Genomic DNA, 17,005 nt, shown 5'->3' with positions numbered 1-17,005 from the left:
CATACTCCTATTTTAGAGCCGAATAAAAGTCGGTTCAGCTCTGTGACAATGTGACATCATTTAAGGTTCGGGGGCGGGGCGGGTACCGTCCTAAAGTCGGCTCTTCGGTGCTACTGAAAATTTCTGATGAGCCGAAATCATTTCGGCACTACAGCGCCGAAACAGCTGTAAAATAAGAGTACGAATCGGCCCTAAGATTAACAATGTGGAGAATACTAAATTGGCAGTTTAATGACAATTTGAGATTAACAATTTCAGAACATTTTTATTAAACTTGTTCATTCTGAAATACAATATAAAATGCAATTCAAAATACAATTCAACAATAAATTACAAAAAAAAAAAAAAAAACAGAAAATACAGCCTTTTAAAAGTGCAAAATATTCAATCCTCACATTTTCAACCCCACCTTCATATTCCTCATCTTCAAATAAAATCTCTCATTAATGTTAATCAAAGATAGTACAATTTCCATCCACTTGCTCAGTGTCTCAGAGGTGGGCTGTGGACACTTCAGAAACCTGTCTACCAATGAATTCGTTTCGAATGGAACATTTTTGCATTACAAAGTCTTGTTTGAAATAACCACCGACGGCCCAGGCCGTAGCGTAACGGTCTGGGCACCGGACTGGTGATCCAGTCGCGGTGTGCCGCGGGTTCGACTCCCGGACCCGACACGGCCTTTACCGCATGTCATCCCCCCCATCTCTCTCCCGTTTCCTGTCAGCCTACTTTCTATCCCTTAAAAAATCAATAAAGGCGTAAGCCGCAAAAAAATATCTTAAAAAAAAAAAAAAAAGAAATAACCACCGACAATTATATCACTGGTAGGCAGGTTTGTGAGCTGTCCACGGCCAACCTCCGAGACACAGAGAGAGTAGACGGTAATGCCTTACAATAATGAGCACTAGCGAAGCCTGACTATACAGTATGAAGACGTGGTTGAAAATGGGAAGTCCGATGTCCCACTATTTTCGCAGCACCAACATAAAATCCCTCTCCCACTGCACCCTTCCAATATTCCACAGGAGACTGGGAGATACAATGGGGGCGACTCTTTTCTTATGAGGCTACCGTGAACAGGCTACAGGTAGTACAGGCAGGTGACGTGTCTGTCTCTCACTGTACCATCAGGGACCGACACTTCCAGGAATAAAGGAACCAACCATCCATCTATGGACAAAACACAGACAATTCTTTTTCAGCACATATCATATATCATCGTAAGCCACGTCATCACAAGTCTAACAGTAATGTAATCAGGGTTGGTAGCCTCTGCTTTTGTTTTGACACACCCACCACCCAATTAAATGGAATACACCGTGCACACAAGGTATCAGTGATTTGTAATAGTCCGGCAGCCAGGTGGGGTGGGAAATGTGGTATACAGCTCCATCTCAATGAATTTGAATATTGTGTAAAAGTAAATTTTCTTCTTGTGGCGTGGCATGGAGGGGAGCCGTCACTATTGAGGCGTTATGGAAGCCCAGGTTTGCTTTGACTGCCAGACTATAAATGGATACTCACTTACCAGTGTGTCATGTTTATGTTGACAGTGATGGGCAATAGTAACTCAAAGGATGAGGCCTAAGGGAACAACATCACGATTAGATTATATTTCACTTTTGGGACATTCAAGTCATTTTAATGTCTCCATCATACAATTTAGGCATTTAGCAGACGCTCTTAATCCAGAGCGACTTGCATTTAAGCAAGAACAAAAGCATGGGAATACATCACATAAAAGCATTTATCATGAAACATGCGTAAGCTAAGAAAGTAACAGTGGAATATCTATATAATGAAACTATACATACACTATACAAATAAACTATACATATTTACTACTATGCTATACATATGTACTATGGCGTGCTATGACTATATACACAATACAATTATAGTGCTGTCTACATAACATGCTATAAGTCTGTGTCAAATGCTATCCAAGTCAACAGAAATGCTATCTAAGGGGTTAGGGTAAGTGCTATGGGCCATGATGGAGTCTGAAAAGGTGGGTTTTCAGGCTACGGCGGAAGATTGGGAGTGATGCTGCAGTTCTTCTGACTGCAATGGGAAGTGCATTCCACAGTTTTGGAGCCAGAATTCATGATACAGATTCATGTTAGCAACATGTGTACTCTTGCTGATGTTAATTACTGCACGCAACATTTCAGCAAAACCATTTTATATTGATAGAAACTTCTTAAACGTGTATGCACATCCAAGGCACCCCGCAGTTGTATACATACATGACCAAGGCATCATAAGTGTTAACCATCATAGAATCATCAAAAACCCCAAAAACCCCCTCACAAAAAACATGCAGTAATCCTGGTCTCTAAACTGCCTCCCCCTGGCCAGCCTGATGGAGGGGAAAGGAACTGGTTGGAATAACGCGTTCCTTCCACGCGCTACTCCAATCCAATCACATTCCGTGGTACAAACCCACAAGCTGGGGGCTAGTGGCCCTAAAAAAAAAACTAGGCTTTAAAATAAAGGTTGAAAAGACATCGGTGAGCAGATTTCTGAACTGTTCACAGCCCTGTTCACAGCCCTCCTCTGAGAAACTGGATTAGAACACTGCCATTGTTTTGATTTACTCAACCTCAAATGGAAGGCTTTATTTGTCTGGTGTGGCATGTTCGTGCCTTAAATTAGTTTTATCAATGTTCTGTTGGTCAGCTGCATGGGAACCTTATTGGACAGATCAATTAAAACAAAATAGATAAATTAATTAGTGGTCGACAAGCTGAGGGACTTACAGGAGCCACTGGGACGAGGCGGTCGCAGCGGAGGTCTGTGCTGTGCCGCTGGCATCGCCGTCTACAAGGAAAAGTACATGATTATTGTGAAGAAAGAAAAAAAAAGCGAAAAATGACATCATGACAAACAATAAAATTACACTTTTATCAACCACTTCAACCCCCAGCAGTAGATCTGCTCCGTATTTTGGTGAAGCAATTTGTGTAGTGAAATCAGAGCGTTCCAAATGCACACTTCAGGTCCGTTTTATCAGGGGTAATGAATTCACAGCTCAACAAAAGCAAATTGATCCTAGTGTATGAGAGGACAATTTCACGATAAATTAAAATCTCTACTATTGTGAGCAGTTAACCAGGATCAACGATAACAGCGATTATCGGCCAGACAGTCCAGACTAGTAGATTTCTCAACCATTTCCACCTGGGTAGCATCGGACTCACTGCCCGTTGCCAGGCTGGACTGCACTAGGTAAAGTAACACTTTGCTTGCCAAACCTTTTATCTAGAGACAATGGCCCTCATTTATCAACCGTGCGTACGCCAAAATATGGGCGCACGCCGAAATTACCGACATTTTCGGCATTCAACATTTCCGGCAAAGCTTGAAATTGAACGTGACAACGTTCAAAACCCACGTCTGCTCGGCAGCTGTCGTACGCTTTGTCCTCACCTGTTTTTCTGTCCTAGAACAGCAGAGCAGCATTGTCTGACCAGCTGAGAGGCTGCCAAAGGCATCGAAACATATGTATTCACTCCTAAAATGTTAATATAAAACTGTATGTATATGGGCTACATGTAAAAAAAATAAAAAAGGAAAAGAAAAAAGGAATAGACCTACAAGATGTGTCTTATGAAATTTGTAGGAGCTTTCCAACTTTACAATTAAAATCGCGCTTGATTTAAGCCATTTAAACAGTGTTTTGCATGAGCGCATACATGCGAGGATTTGGGCTGTCTGTGCTGGAATATTTCCATGACGTTGGAAAGTAGCCATAGTGCAATGCAGCTGCGGAGAGTCCCAACGTGGTATAGCCTACTGTAGCCTAATCTACAGCAGGCCGATGTCTTTCTGGAGTTACGGTATATGTGCAATATAATAAACCTGACGCGTTGCTCGAATGCCAAATGTACCGTGCCAGGCTGCCAGCGCAAGTGGGAACTGCATCGGAGATAAAGGTATATTACCCAGCCAGCCCACCACCAGCCACACATGAGGCTATATACGGTTTTGGCTGCACATTCATATAATGACAGTTGACAGCCCGGCCACTGCAGTGACTAACGACTGCGAGGCAATCTAAATAGACTGTCGAACGTGCATGGTCAGTTGGTCACGGACGGACCACTGTGATAGAGAGAGACAGTTGCTTGCAAATAGCGATATGTGCGTGCGTGCGGGGGGTGAGGCGGGCAGCAAGGGAAGCGAAGCGAGAGGAGAAACAGACAGCTTTATAAAATGTGTCATGTAGGTGCGTGCGTGCATGACAGCAAGGCAAGCGAGGTGATAGGGAAACAGACAGGGTAGGCCTACAACTTTATTTAATTCATGCAGGCGTTTGTTCTTTATTTGTTTAACAACACACCAGTTAGTTGGGCTTGCAAGTTGCGTGTGCGTGCAGCGTGTGTGCGTGTGTATGAGAGAGGGGGGTGACTTGAGGTGGGCAGAAAGGCACGGTAACCATGGTTTCCAGATCGTATAGCAGTGGTTCAGGTCGCAAAAACGAGGGCGAGGCTTGAGTTCTTAGGGCGTGCCAGATCAAATTCAGCCGTGACATTTATTAACGTGAGAACGAAATTAAGGAAGGATCAGCTGTTTGCGATCACTTTATAAATGCCGTGGCGACGTGGGTGTACTACGAAACCTGCACTCGAATCTGTGGCAGATTGATAAATGAGGGCCAATAATGGGACCCAAACAAGTGAAAATAACCTACAAGCTGTGAGAGTGCATTTCCTCTGAAAACTACGAATAATGGTCTGATGCTGCGTTCACACGGGCTGCGTTCTAGCAGTATCTTTTGTAGCAGGTGCAAATGCCCGATTTGCTTTGTTCAATGGATTTAGTCACAAGCTATTTAAAATAGAAATAATGATAAAGTAGGGCAGTACAGAGTGAAGACTCGCCCTCGCTGTGTGGTTGCAGCCAATAGCAGTCGTTTGTAGAAACCAATGAGTCACGTCAGCGTTCCCATTGTCCATATTTTTTGATACACACAGGTTTAATGTTAGTCTTTAGTTCAATATTAGTTTTGTAAATGCCATTGACAAAGGGAAACGTTACTTCATAATGTACCTCATATTCTCTTTATCGTTAATGGCATTTAATGTTTGTGTTGGCACTGTTTGTTTTACATCACCATTACATCACCTAATCAACATGAGTTAGACTTTAATATATTAGCGCCCCTCACTTCACACGGGTGTGATTATTTTACAGTCTACACTTTTAGGCCAGAAGTCACCGCTCTCATCTCTTCCTGCATTTTCTGATTTATGTGCGTGTCGCCATAAACTGTCAGGGACAGCATCAGCCACCAGCTCAGTTCTGCATTTTTGCACCGTAAATATGTTAAATTTAATTTCCTAATAAACTCACGTACGTGTCACGATGCATCCAATAATCAATTAATCATCCCACCTTTACATCCTTTCCAGCGCTGGTGGGACCGTAGCCCATGGATGGTTTTGCAGATCTTGCCACAAGCACATACATGCAAGCCCGTGTTTGTCGCATCATGCGGTTCTGTACATTTTGAGGGGGGGAAATAAATTCAAAGGCATTAATGCTAAAACAATACCCTCTTCTGCCCAAGTACAGTAGTCTTGAGTAGCCAGACATCAATCTCCGAATGCTATATAGCGTCAGGAGCTAACCTTCCCAAACGGAAGCAGTCCTCTGTTAGTCATTAGTTTCACAAAAATATATTTTAGTATATCTTCAAATTTAATTTTAGAATTTCCAATTTCTAATAAGCAGCAAGCTATATGCTTTGATTATTTTTTATTTATATCAGGACAAATTTGCACGACTGTAAAGATGAAACAGAAGCGGGACGGAGACGTCCAGAGCAGGGGTTCAACGTTTTTGGCCGGTGTCCCCCGGACATGCTCTGCGCACAGGTGGTGAAAAACCACCATGCTGTTATCGTGCCTCTCTAGGGCCAAATGAAGACACACCTGCAGCGGCTGCAGCAGCTGCAGCGGTGGGGATGGAGGCGCTCTGCAGCTCCTGGAGGAGGCCCTTCATGAAGGACAGGTAGACGTCAGGGGAGTAGGACATCAGGCTGTCACACAGCCACTGAAAGGCCCACTCGTTGTCCTGCAAGCCGGGTGGGAGAGAAAACCAGGGATATTATAGTTCAGACAGTGGTTCTGAAACCTTGTCGTGCCAAGGACTGCCAAATTGATGTGTATTGCTATGTTAAGTACTTTAAGATGGGGACTCCACCGAACGCCGGCGCTTTTTGAGTTGTGCAGCCACTCCAATGCACAGCAATGTGTGTCCCTATGTCCGTCTGTCTGGGGTACCGACAAGTGACTGTTGAGCTTAACACCAATTGTGTTGGGAATCAATTGAGCTGGACTGAACTGTCTTAACACTAATTGTGCGCACGCGTTAGCTGTGTTAGCTGATCTGTCAGTGTTTTGTGCAGGCAGTAACTAGTGGGAGCCAATAGAAGGGGCGGAGACATGTGAATACTCTGGGTGGTTGAAGACCAAGCGTGTTGTGGCATTCTGGTTCATTTGGAGAGGCCGCCGGTAAGGAGTGAGTTACAGTAGTCACGTTTCAATATGACCGCTACCTTGAAGGTGCTGACAACAGGGATTGCTGGCGCCAGAAGGCCGTTGGCGATACGCATGGCCAGAGTCTCGGTCATCATCAGCAGCAAGCCTTGGTGTGGATACGTGGCCTGTGACAGAATTTCAGTCAACACACTTTGCATTATGATACATATAACGAATACAAAATACATTTAGTAAATAAAAACGAAAAAATTATAAAAACTGAAAAACAAGTCAAAACCCATGTGTAAAATATACATACCATGAGGGACACTGGGACGCAGACGTTGTCCATGAGCAGTACCTTACTCAGTTTGTGCCTGGCTATCATCCTCGCATCCTAAACACCAGGGTTGGAGAAAAAATATATAATGATACGTGTTAAACAATGATGCATGATTATTTAACGTGGGACTGGACAATTAATCGAAGATGCATCAAAATATATTTTAGAACCAATAACACTTATAACCGAATAAGAGAAGCAAGGTCTTTCTATAAATGTATTTTCTCTTATACAATCAATTGAATCATAAAACTTGAACCAAAAATGTCACATGTCTTCCCCCTTTTCCACTCCCTCAAATGGCTCCCAGTTGCTGCTCGCACAGAGTACAACACACTGATGCTGGCCTACAAAGCAACCAAAAGTATGGCACCCCCATATCTTCAAAGTCTGATCCAACCCATCACAAATGTGAAGGTCATCATATTTGGAAAAGCATCTATGGCCGATTTTTTGCCCAGGGAGTGTTTTAGTGCAAAACAAATGCTTGCAATGGATTCATAATCATGAAAATCCCCTAGTTTGACCCTTCCTACTTGCAGGAAAAATGTACATATTTTCATTCCGCTTTAATTAGTGTGTCGTTAATGGTACCCCAACTTTCAGCAGCTGTCACAAAGTTTCCCAAGGGCTTGGAACAAATTGAGAGGTGATAGTAAACACCTTTATGAAAACATTTGTGAAGAAAGTTATGTGTAAGCATTTATTTTGCAGATTTACCACAAATTCCGCTAACATTCCCTAATTCTTTGGAATGATGCAAGTTGGGAACAATGCCTGTTACATCCTGTTAAGCAAGTGGCAGGTGTGGGGAATTTGCCAAATCAAGCCTATCTGACAGACTTCGACAGCAGGCACTGCACTCCCTCAGGTCGTCTGTCATGCATGACAAATGTGTAGTTGGGCAGTTGAGCGGTTCTCGAGATACGTACACGTACATGCAAAAGATACATACATATGTTTGTACAGAGATAGGGCGCATTTGTAAGATGTACCTGTAGGTACTGGGGGGTGGGTTTCTCCAGGGGGACAGGTGTGTCACGGGGCGTGTTCACCATGCTGAGTAGAGCCTCCCAACAGCTGGACTGGAAGATCAAATGAAAAACACATTAGCAGCAAGATTACATTACACACATGTAAGCAATAATGACATTTATCATAACATACATTTTTAAGAAAACTGTTTTAGAAGACATTTGTGGCAAAAGGCTGATGCACACCTCAGAAGGCTAGTGACAGGTGCGTAGGGCAATAGAGCCCTAGTGTGCGGGACCCTCTTTGTTTTTCAAAGATACCCTTTTTAAAGAAGACTTTGTCTTTAACTCATGACTCATGTATAGTATTGTATATGTCATTTCAAAACACACATGACACATGTATAGTATTGTATACGTCATCATTTCAAACCAACACACAGACCGCCATGTGGCGTTTTCAGTTATACGATAGAGGGCACTCTTCCACAACCCGTGACTTTCAAAGAAACGTACAATAGGATTAATAAAACTTCTGCTTTCTGTTCCCAGACAGCATCCACTGCAAATAACTAAACGGAAACATTGGTGGTGACAATGTTTTTCTGCAGATGAAAGTAGTGTCTTTCTTTGAGATATTATTTGGTGTTTACATCGTTGTAGAACAAAATATTCTGTGGGTCTTTAAAAATAAAAATAAAAAGCTCAAAAACACTGGCAGTAAATGATTCAATAGACTCACATCACTGTATATGGCCTTTTGGATCTTCATCACCCTGAGGGAAAGCCCGACCAAGCGGGTATGCAGCTGCGGCTCCGCACCTAGGGAAGAGTGACGTAAGTCAGTGTGCTTCTCAAAGTGGGCTCTGGGGACCCCTCCAGGGGTCTCCTGGGGGTCGCCAGGAAACTTCATATACCTTATAGGCGTATAGTGTCAAAATCAATGACCTTGTCCCATTTGAAAATAACACATCTACAAATTTGCAACACGTGAGCTTGTAGATATTTTAACAAATCTTAACGGGGGTCCCTGGCACAAAATATTTTCTGTCAGGATTCGCCTATACTATTATGCCACCAAAATGTGGAATTCCCTACCACCACCCATCAAAAACTGTGACTCCCTAGGCCTACGCTACTTCAAAACCACCATAAAAGAGCATCTGTCTGCATTTTGCAGACCCACGCCAAACACCATCACAAAGGAGTTGGGCTCGCTCCCTAGTGGCCAGTTTACAATTAATCCAATATAACCTGGGTCAGTAATGTATATTATGGTTGAAACCCCAAATAATTGATTTAATAGATAAATAAATAAAAATCGATAGATTTTTCATTGGATTCTGTTACTATTGGGTAAGCTAAATATGACTTTGTTTAAGAGTCTGACCTATAATTTTCTCCCACTTGGCAGTGGCCAGCGTGGCCTGTGTGGGCAGCTCTGCGGTCAGCACGGGTGCAGTGCCGGTCTCCAGGATGTGAAGGTACAGCCGGAAGAAAAACGGCGAGAGGCGGAGGGTGGGGCATCTCTGCAAACTTGTGGAGAACTGGCTTATTGCCTCCGCAAATTCACCGGCCCAGCACATATACAACGGGATGAGGTCTGTCACTTGCTGAAATCTGCACAAGTAGTAAGAACGCTTTACTTTGACGGGGCAATGCACATCAACATGTCATGTAAACATGACGGGTTGAGCAGCAGCTCATTTTACATCCGTAGTCCCCACAGATAAAACCACCACTGTAACGTGACAAACAGAGAACATACTACTAGGGGTCGCAGAGATTATCATTTATTGTGAAATTGTCCTAAGTTATACACTAGGATGAATTAGCTTTTGTTGAGATCCAAATTCAGTACCACTTAAACCCCTCTATACATGATCAAACTGACCACATTTGTATTGGGTACGCTCTTAATTGCACTCTACATAAAATTGACCGGCAAAAATGGCTGATCGGCTATTCTCCGTTTGATATTATCAGTGAACCAAGTGAGGTCCAGGGACTCCTACTTTTGTATCAGCAAAAGTAGTTAATATATGACCACTTTATCCATTTTTAAGTTGGCCATTCAAAAATAGCAGATACGCCAGGGGGGCAGTGAAGCCAATAGTGTCTGAAGCCAGTAGGAAAACCTGACCTCCCCGAAAGTTCATATAATGGCCTCTTGTGGCACTGTCACTGACTATTACCTTAATAAACATGGTCATGAATACTTTCTGCTTCCAGTCACTAGTTTAAAGTCTGATTTGTCATGTCAGGCTTCATCTTACGTCCATATCAGACCTGGAGAACGCTTTGTCCATATTTTGTTTTACAGTCTATGAGAGACACAGCACAAAGTGGCTTAGTCAACAGCAGATTTTCTGCAACAGACATCCTATCCCCTTCCCATATCACCCTTTGCTAAAATAGTTTTAAATTAGATGAATGTAAAACCTTGTTTGCTCCTCCGTGGACACACCAGCACAGAACACGCCGCACACGCGTACGACTCTCAGGTAACTATACAACTCCCGGTACCTGAGGACACACATAACTTTTATATATATATATAACTGTTATAACTGGCATTCAGCATTAACAGCACACATCATATACAACCGTTATATTTACATTCACACAGATAAGGTTAAAGCAGCACTATGTGGTTTGGAGCCATCAGTGGCCACTTTGGACACAAACAACATGGCAGCCAATGAAGTAATGAAGTCTTTTGACTTAATTACCAGAGTCTAAGCATTTCCAGCAAGGATGCGCTGTGATTGGCCTTCACTTTGACTGGCAAAGCCCCAACCTACCCAAGTCCATACTGTCTCCCCTATACATAGTAATACAGTCAAGCCCCAACCTACCCAAGTCTATACCGTCTCCCCTATACATAGTAATACAGTCAAGCCCCAACCTACCCAAGTCTATACCGTCTCCCCTATACATAGTACTACAGTCAAGCCCCAACCTACCCAAGTCTATACCGTCTCCCCTATACATAGTAATACAGTCAAGCCCCAACCTACCCAAGTCTATACCGTCTCCCCTATACATAGTACTACAGTCAAGCCCCAACCTACCCAAGTCTATACCGTCTCCCCTATACATAGTAATACAGTCAAGCCCCAACCTACCCAAGTCTATACCGTCTCCCCTATACATAGTACTACAGTCAAGCCCCAACCTACCCAAGTCTATACCGTCTCCCCTATACATAGTACTACAGTCAAGCCCCAACCTACCCAAGTCTATACCGTCTCCCCTATACATAGTACTACAGTCAAGCCCCAACCTACCCAAGTCCATACTGTCTCCCCTATACATAGTAATACAGTCAAGCCCCAACCTACCCAAGTCTATACATTTATTAGGGCTGCAACGATTCATCGATTAATCGTAATCGATTATTCAATTAATCGAATCGGCAACTAATCACTAGTTTTTTGCAATTTATCATAGGTGATTTCCATGCACTTAACCATAGTTTTTCCAGTGTTAAGTGTAAGTAAAGTAAAAGAAGTGATCCATCTCCCTTCCCTTACAATCGGATGATAGTTGCACAGTAGCGACTGCAACGCAAAATATGACACATAGCGATTATAATATCTAGAACAAGAATAATATTTATTTTTAAATGACCCATGTATTTGAGTTCAGAAGAGTACCGTTCCTTTTAGACTGACACATGTGTAGCTATTCTTTAATCAAATGTATGCAGTCAGAATATTTGAATAGCAGCCTAATCAGCAGCTAAGACATTTTGAATGAATTATATTTTTGTTATTTAGAATGTCTAAAATAACCTAAAATATATATTTAAGGTGATAGCTAAATAAGTCGTAATCATAATCCGGTTAATCGATTAAATAATCGGCAGATGAATCGATGATGAAAATAATAGTTAGTTGCAGCCCTAACATTTATGGAAGGATTGTTTTTTTATTGCTTAAGCCATTTGACTGCCATTTTGGGTGTTTGCCAACTTTTGAGAAATCATAAAATATTCTTCTTATCAATGATCCACCCACCGACCGCTTTGAAAGACGCAATCTACTTAAGGTCCTTGATGGCATAGTGCCAGTCACTTGTTTGTAATGTGTAGAATCCACACATGTGAGGCTCTCTTATGGCACTCCATGTATGGATTCATGTCTTGCCTGGATGAGTCCCGGAAACAGAATTATTAAAGGTAGATTCAGTGATTTCACTTAATTCAAATGTCACTTATTTTTTTGTTTTGTTGTGATAATCCTCTCTACTATAGAGTGTGCTGGCCATATAAGGAGTTCCTCCCTGTCCCCAGTTAACCCCTGGGGGTCAAAAAACCTTAGGTTTCGTTTTTGACTCTCTATCCTGATTGGACGAAAGGCTGGGTCCCACAGCCAAAAACGAAACCTAAGGTTTTTTGAGTGAAATCACTGAATATACCTTTAAAGATGTAGTCAATCCTAAGAGCCGTCTCCGGTACTCGTCCAGGCTGCGTAAAACACTGGAGAGTCAGCCTTTATTTATGATTTCACGTTTTTATTTTTAAAATTGGTTTTATGTGCGAGATATGATGATTTGTATATACTCCATGGACCTAGCCAGGCTACAATGAACCCCATGTGTGTCTGGAATAAAGTTTGAAATGAAGAGACTATACCTGTGCTGTGCACGCACGGTCTGTATATACCTGTAGTGTTTCTGCAGGTGCTGTACTCTCAGTAGGATCACAGGCAACTCTTCGTACAGGGTGGCCCTGGCCATCTGGCCCCTCAGCACAGACACAAGGATCGGGTCGTTCCAATAACGCATCTTCAACCTACAGCATGCAAGCACACACTCATTACTATATAGACCCTTCAGAAAGAAAGCGATTATGCAATCGTATAATTCATTGCATAATCAGCCAAATAGTGCAGATTATGTAGGGGTTATTATTAGGGCCGATTCATACTCCTATTTTAGAGCTGAATAAAAGTCGGTTCGGCGCTGTAGAGCCTACAATTTGACGTCATTTGAGGTTCGGGGGGGCGGGTACCGTCCTAAAGTCGGCTCTTCGGTGCTACTGAAAATTTCTGACAAGCCGAAATCATTTCGGCACTACAGCGCCGAAACAGCAGTAAAATAGGAGTATGAATCGGACCTTATTATTTTTTGACATATCCACAGCAATAATCGTATCGGGCATATTTTGCAACTTTCCACATTATTCCATCGCAAAATCAAAGATTTTAGCCGGCACTTTTCTTGTGGGTCTAACTACTTGAGTCCGTCAAACATAAACATGCAGAGAATTTAGAAATGCCATTTCTTTTCTAATGCGCACTGAATGAAACAATGAACCCACCTCCACATCAGTGCAGGAGGGAGACCGATTTGGACCGTGTAGAAACGATTCAGTTTTCCACTAAATTCATGGCCAAAGTCAGCCAGGACCATCTGTTGGTGGACGGCCGCTATGACCCTGGGAACGCACAACACAAAAGACAAGAGCGTTAACGACCAATAAAACCATCAGAAGAACAAGAACCCAGTCAGATCAAACAGTTCTGTGCCGGGCGTTTTCACAGTGTGCTCTAGGGTCTCTAGAGCAAACAAATAATGTCACGACTGAAAGTTTTTAGCCGTCTCTGGGATTATGGTCCGTTTGGTGGAAACCTTGTTATGTCAAATGGTTACTTCAAAGATAAAAAAAATAAAAGGAAATGTAGCAGATCTACACGCTTCGTGTTTCAAAGTTGTTGATGCTTGTGTTACGCTTTAGTATGCTCAAGTAGGGCGTTAATTTACGGAAAAAGACAACTTATACTAAAAAAGAAAAAAGGTTTCTGCATGACAGCAACGCTTTGTGGAACAGTGCAGTGTTTCCTAAACAATTGCCACAACATGCAGAATTATGTTTCAGGTATTATCATTCTAATGTATGTTTTCACCATACTGTTCATACAGCCGACCCGATGAAGAAATTGCAGATTGAGGCCAATTAGAAATACAAAAAGCCCTGGGCTTTATCTTAAGGCTTAGAATTTTAAGTATGATGATAACGTGCACGCGTGTGTGTGTGTGTGTGTGTGTATGTGTGTACCTTTCAATCAGCAGTACTTTGGCTGTAGTTGCACTAGCCTTGGGACAGTGAGAGATTGCCGGCCTGCAGAAAGGGAAGGAGAGAGACAGATAATTACAAACTTATCTATTATTAGGAGTCTTGAACTGGGGGTCTGAGACACCTAAGGGGTCTTCAGTTACTACAGTCGATCTTTGTGAACTTTTTCTTTTTACATAGTAGGTGAACATTAGCCGAAAATAGCCGATCTACAAGCCGGAGATCTACGAGGCAGATCACTACGCCTCACTGTGGAGGGAGGAGGGGGGAGAGCAGAACAAGTACAAGTATTGAGGATTTAAAAGGATAAAATACACATTAAGTATAATATTATAGGATTAATCAAAATAAAGTATTACGTTGTCTGTTCCCAGACAGCATTTTTGGTGAAAAACAATGTAATGATGAAAGTAGAGACTCTTGTGTCACTACATTTAAAAATCACTGAATACCAAATATCTCAGTGTCTCTTTATAGTGGTTGGACTGGAGATGACGTTACTTTTTTGTTATGCCGATTGGCTGAATGGGTTGTCTGTCAACGCTGTACTCCCGCATGCGATTTCAAGGGCGAGCGGTTGACCAGGCTACGAAAATTGGGAGATCTAAAGGTCTTGAGCGATTCTCACAACACTGCCATATTGCCGATGGTAAACGACAGCAAAGAAGTGCCAAAACTGTAAAAAATGGCGGGACCCAAGAGTCATCTTCGCCCCTTCGGGCTTGACCCATAAAAATGTGTCAGCGACTCACAAATGGGTCCTGTGTGTGTACGTGTATGAGTGTTTGTACCCCGCAGGTTGATTGTGTGCCATGAAATGCTTGGCCGCTCCCAGCCTCATGACAGCAGCTGCCTTGTCTTCCTGGCCGTCAGCTTTATTCAGGAACGTCCAAACACACTTGTACACCGGCGTGTAACTGCAAAAATAAACGACACCATGATTCAAATCCACTGGTGTACTAAATTTAGCTTGTGAGATGAGCCGTTTTGGAATAGCGAACTAAAGCTTCTGAAAACCTTCTAATAATCGCAATTATAACTCACGATTACAACTCATGCAATTCATGACAGACCTATTATGCAAACAATGCTTGCCATGTCAGAAAAAAATAAAAAAGCATACTCACTCATAGATGGTACATGTAGATGGCGTGACAGATTCATGTCTCATGAAGAAGGAGTACTCTTTTGCCAGTTCTACAGTGAAGCTGCCCAACATCACCTCTACACAAACCAGGGAATAAAGCCCAACATATGCTATAAACACAATAAACATATACTATTAAAATGTTTTAAGTCCCATTATAATTATACATTATAATAATGTGTGATTCCCAAATGACTGAAATCAGTCATGGCGATTGAGATCTTTATTCCAGGGTTTCTGATAGTGGGTGCCGTGACACAAGAATACTTTAATATGTATTCCGTTATCCATCCACATAAATGTTGCCTCAATCAGGCTAATGATAACAGATACCATTACCAGCAATAGCAATAATGCAGACACACTTTGGTTGTAGTATTTGATAGCTCTGGTGCGCTCCTGGGCGAACCCCTTTTGGTGTTAGCATCAAGTTATGCTTTAGCTATTTTTGAAAAATCGAAGAACGACTGACATAGAAATAGACAGAAAACTGTCATTTTCAAACAGACATTTTTAGAATCTGATCTCAGGTCAGAATGGGTTAAGTAAGCTAAAAGAGAGACCTAATGAGTGTGCCGTTGTGAAACAAGCTTCTAAATTCGAATAATATTCTAATTGTGATTTTCGTGAGCTGTATGCCATAATCATCAATATTAAAACAAAAAAAGGTTTTAAATACTTTACGCGCAATGAATTGAGAATATATAAAAGTTCAACCACTTGTTTTACTTGTAAAACTGATGTGAAAAAAAAAATCAGGCACGTCTGAAGTGAGTGGTACTGTACTGTACTGTACTGTACTGTACTAGCCCTCCTCCCTGGCCTGTCTGTGTGTTAGAATGTACAACAGTGACACTTGATGGTGAACAAACGCTATAATGCTATTTTCATGCTGGGACACAGGGACAGACCCAGCCACATAAGTGGTTGCACCACTCAAAAATATGATTGATATGTGTAACTAGTACTGTAGTGTAAGGGTGTACCGACCTGCTTCTCGGAGGGGAGTGTCCATCTCACACGGGGTGATGCCAAAGTCTCTCAGGAATCCCAGGAGTCTGGCGTCTCTGAGTCCCTTCCAGTACACGCTCTTCTTGTGACTGTTGCAGTGACACGCCTTAGTGACCTGCCACATTTCACACTGGAAACACAGACACAAGTGTTCATTTTGACAGCAAAGTTTGTTTAGTTTAGTCAAAGGTTTTGGTCTACTTTCACTACATCTACAGTTGATTTTGGCAGCTTTGATGGCGTCCCAATGTCTGATTTCACACATTTGCAGAGTCTTGGAACCCCCTCAAGGTACCCAGAGAGTCCCTGGGGCCTCTCTGGGTACCGAATGGGGCCTGAATCTAAAAATATCTTCTACATCCTGACAGTTTTCTGAAAAAGCTATGTTTCTATGTCAGTCGTTCTTCGTTTTTTTCAAAAATAGCAGACCTACAAGATTGTAGCGCACAACTCAGTGGTGCGCTATGAGCTTGTAGATCTGCCATTTTTCAATAGCTAAAGCATAACATAATGCTAACACCAAAAGGGGCTCCCGCCCAAAATGGGTTAAGGGAACATCTCCAGTTTCCACCCACCTGTGAAGCGAGCTTGTCACAGATGTAACAGTAGCACTGCTCACATGCAAGGACATTTCCATTGATGAGGACCTTTGTCACCTCGGTGGGCCTGAGGAGGACACAAATGTTATTGAAGAGAACGGTTACTCAAGGGTGAGGAGGAGCCAAAGAATGCTGACCTAAGTATTTTGCTAAATGATTTATAAAACCCATGTTCTGTCACCTGGAACCCCTGGTACTGTATTCTTTCTGTTTTACCTAAGACTGTCAAGATTAGAAATTTAAGTTGACGAAGGATTAATTGCCAAACAAATAATTGAGATTAACGATTGAATTGTGTTTGTCATTGAACACTGGAACATATGAATACAAATTAAATTTCCGTTTGGTTTTTAGGCTT

General features: G+C 42.3%; 1 protein-coding gene across 1 annotated transcript; it reads right to left on the bottom strand.

Moving 5' to 3' along the window:
- Window positions 1-5,907: 5,907 nt before the first annotated feature.
- On the bottom strand, window positions 5,908-16,172 carry LOC310858319 (uncharacterized protein; the record flags this gene model as incomplete). The annotated part of the gene is made up of 12 exons (XM_083764424.1): window positions 5,908-6,084; window positions 6,569-6,676; window positions 6,811-6,888; window positions 7,830-7,919; window positions 8,551-8,630; window positions 9,199-9,428; window positions 12,478-12,606; window positions 13,135-13,251; window positions 13,873-13,935; window positions 14,682-14,807; window positions 15,018-15,114; window positions 16,028-16,172. The coding sequence occupies 12 exons, from the start codon at window positions 16,170-16,172 to the stop codon at window positions 5,908-5,910; spliced, it is 1,440 nt and encodes a 479-aa protein (XP_083620550.1).
- Window positions 16,173-17,005: the final 833 nt, after the last annotated feature.

Source organism: Protomyctophum parallelum (assembly GCF_964188405.1).
Source record: "Protomyctophum parallelum genome assembly, chromosome: 5".
NCBI lineage: Eukaryota > Metazoa > Chordata > Actinopteri > Myctophiformes > Myctophidae > Protomyctophum > Protomyctophum parallelum.
This window is presented reverse-complemented; position numbering and strand designations above follow the sequence as displayed.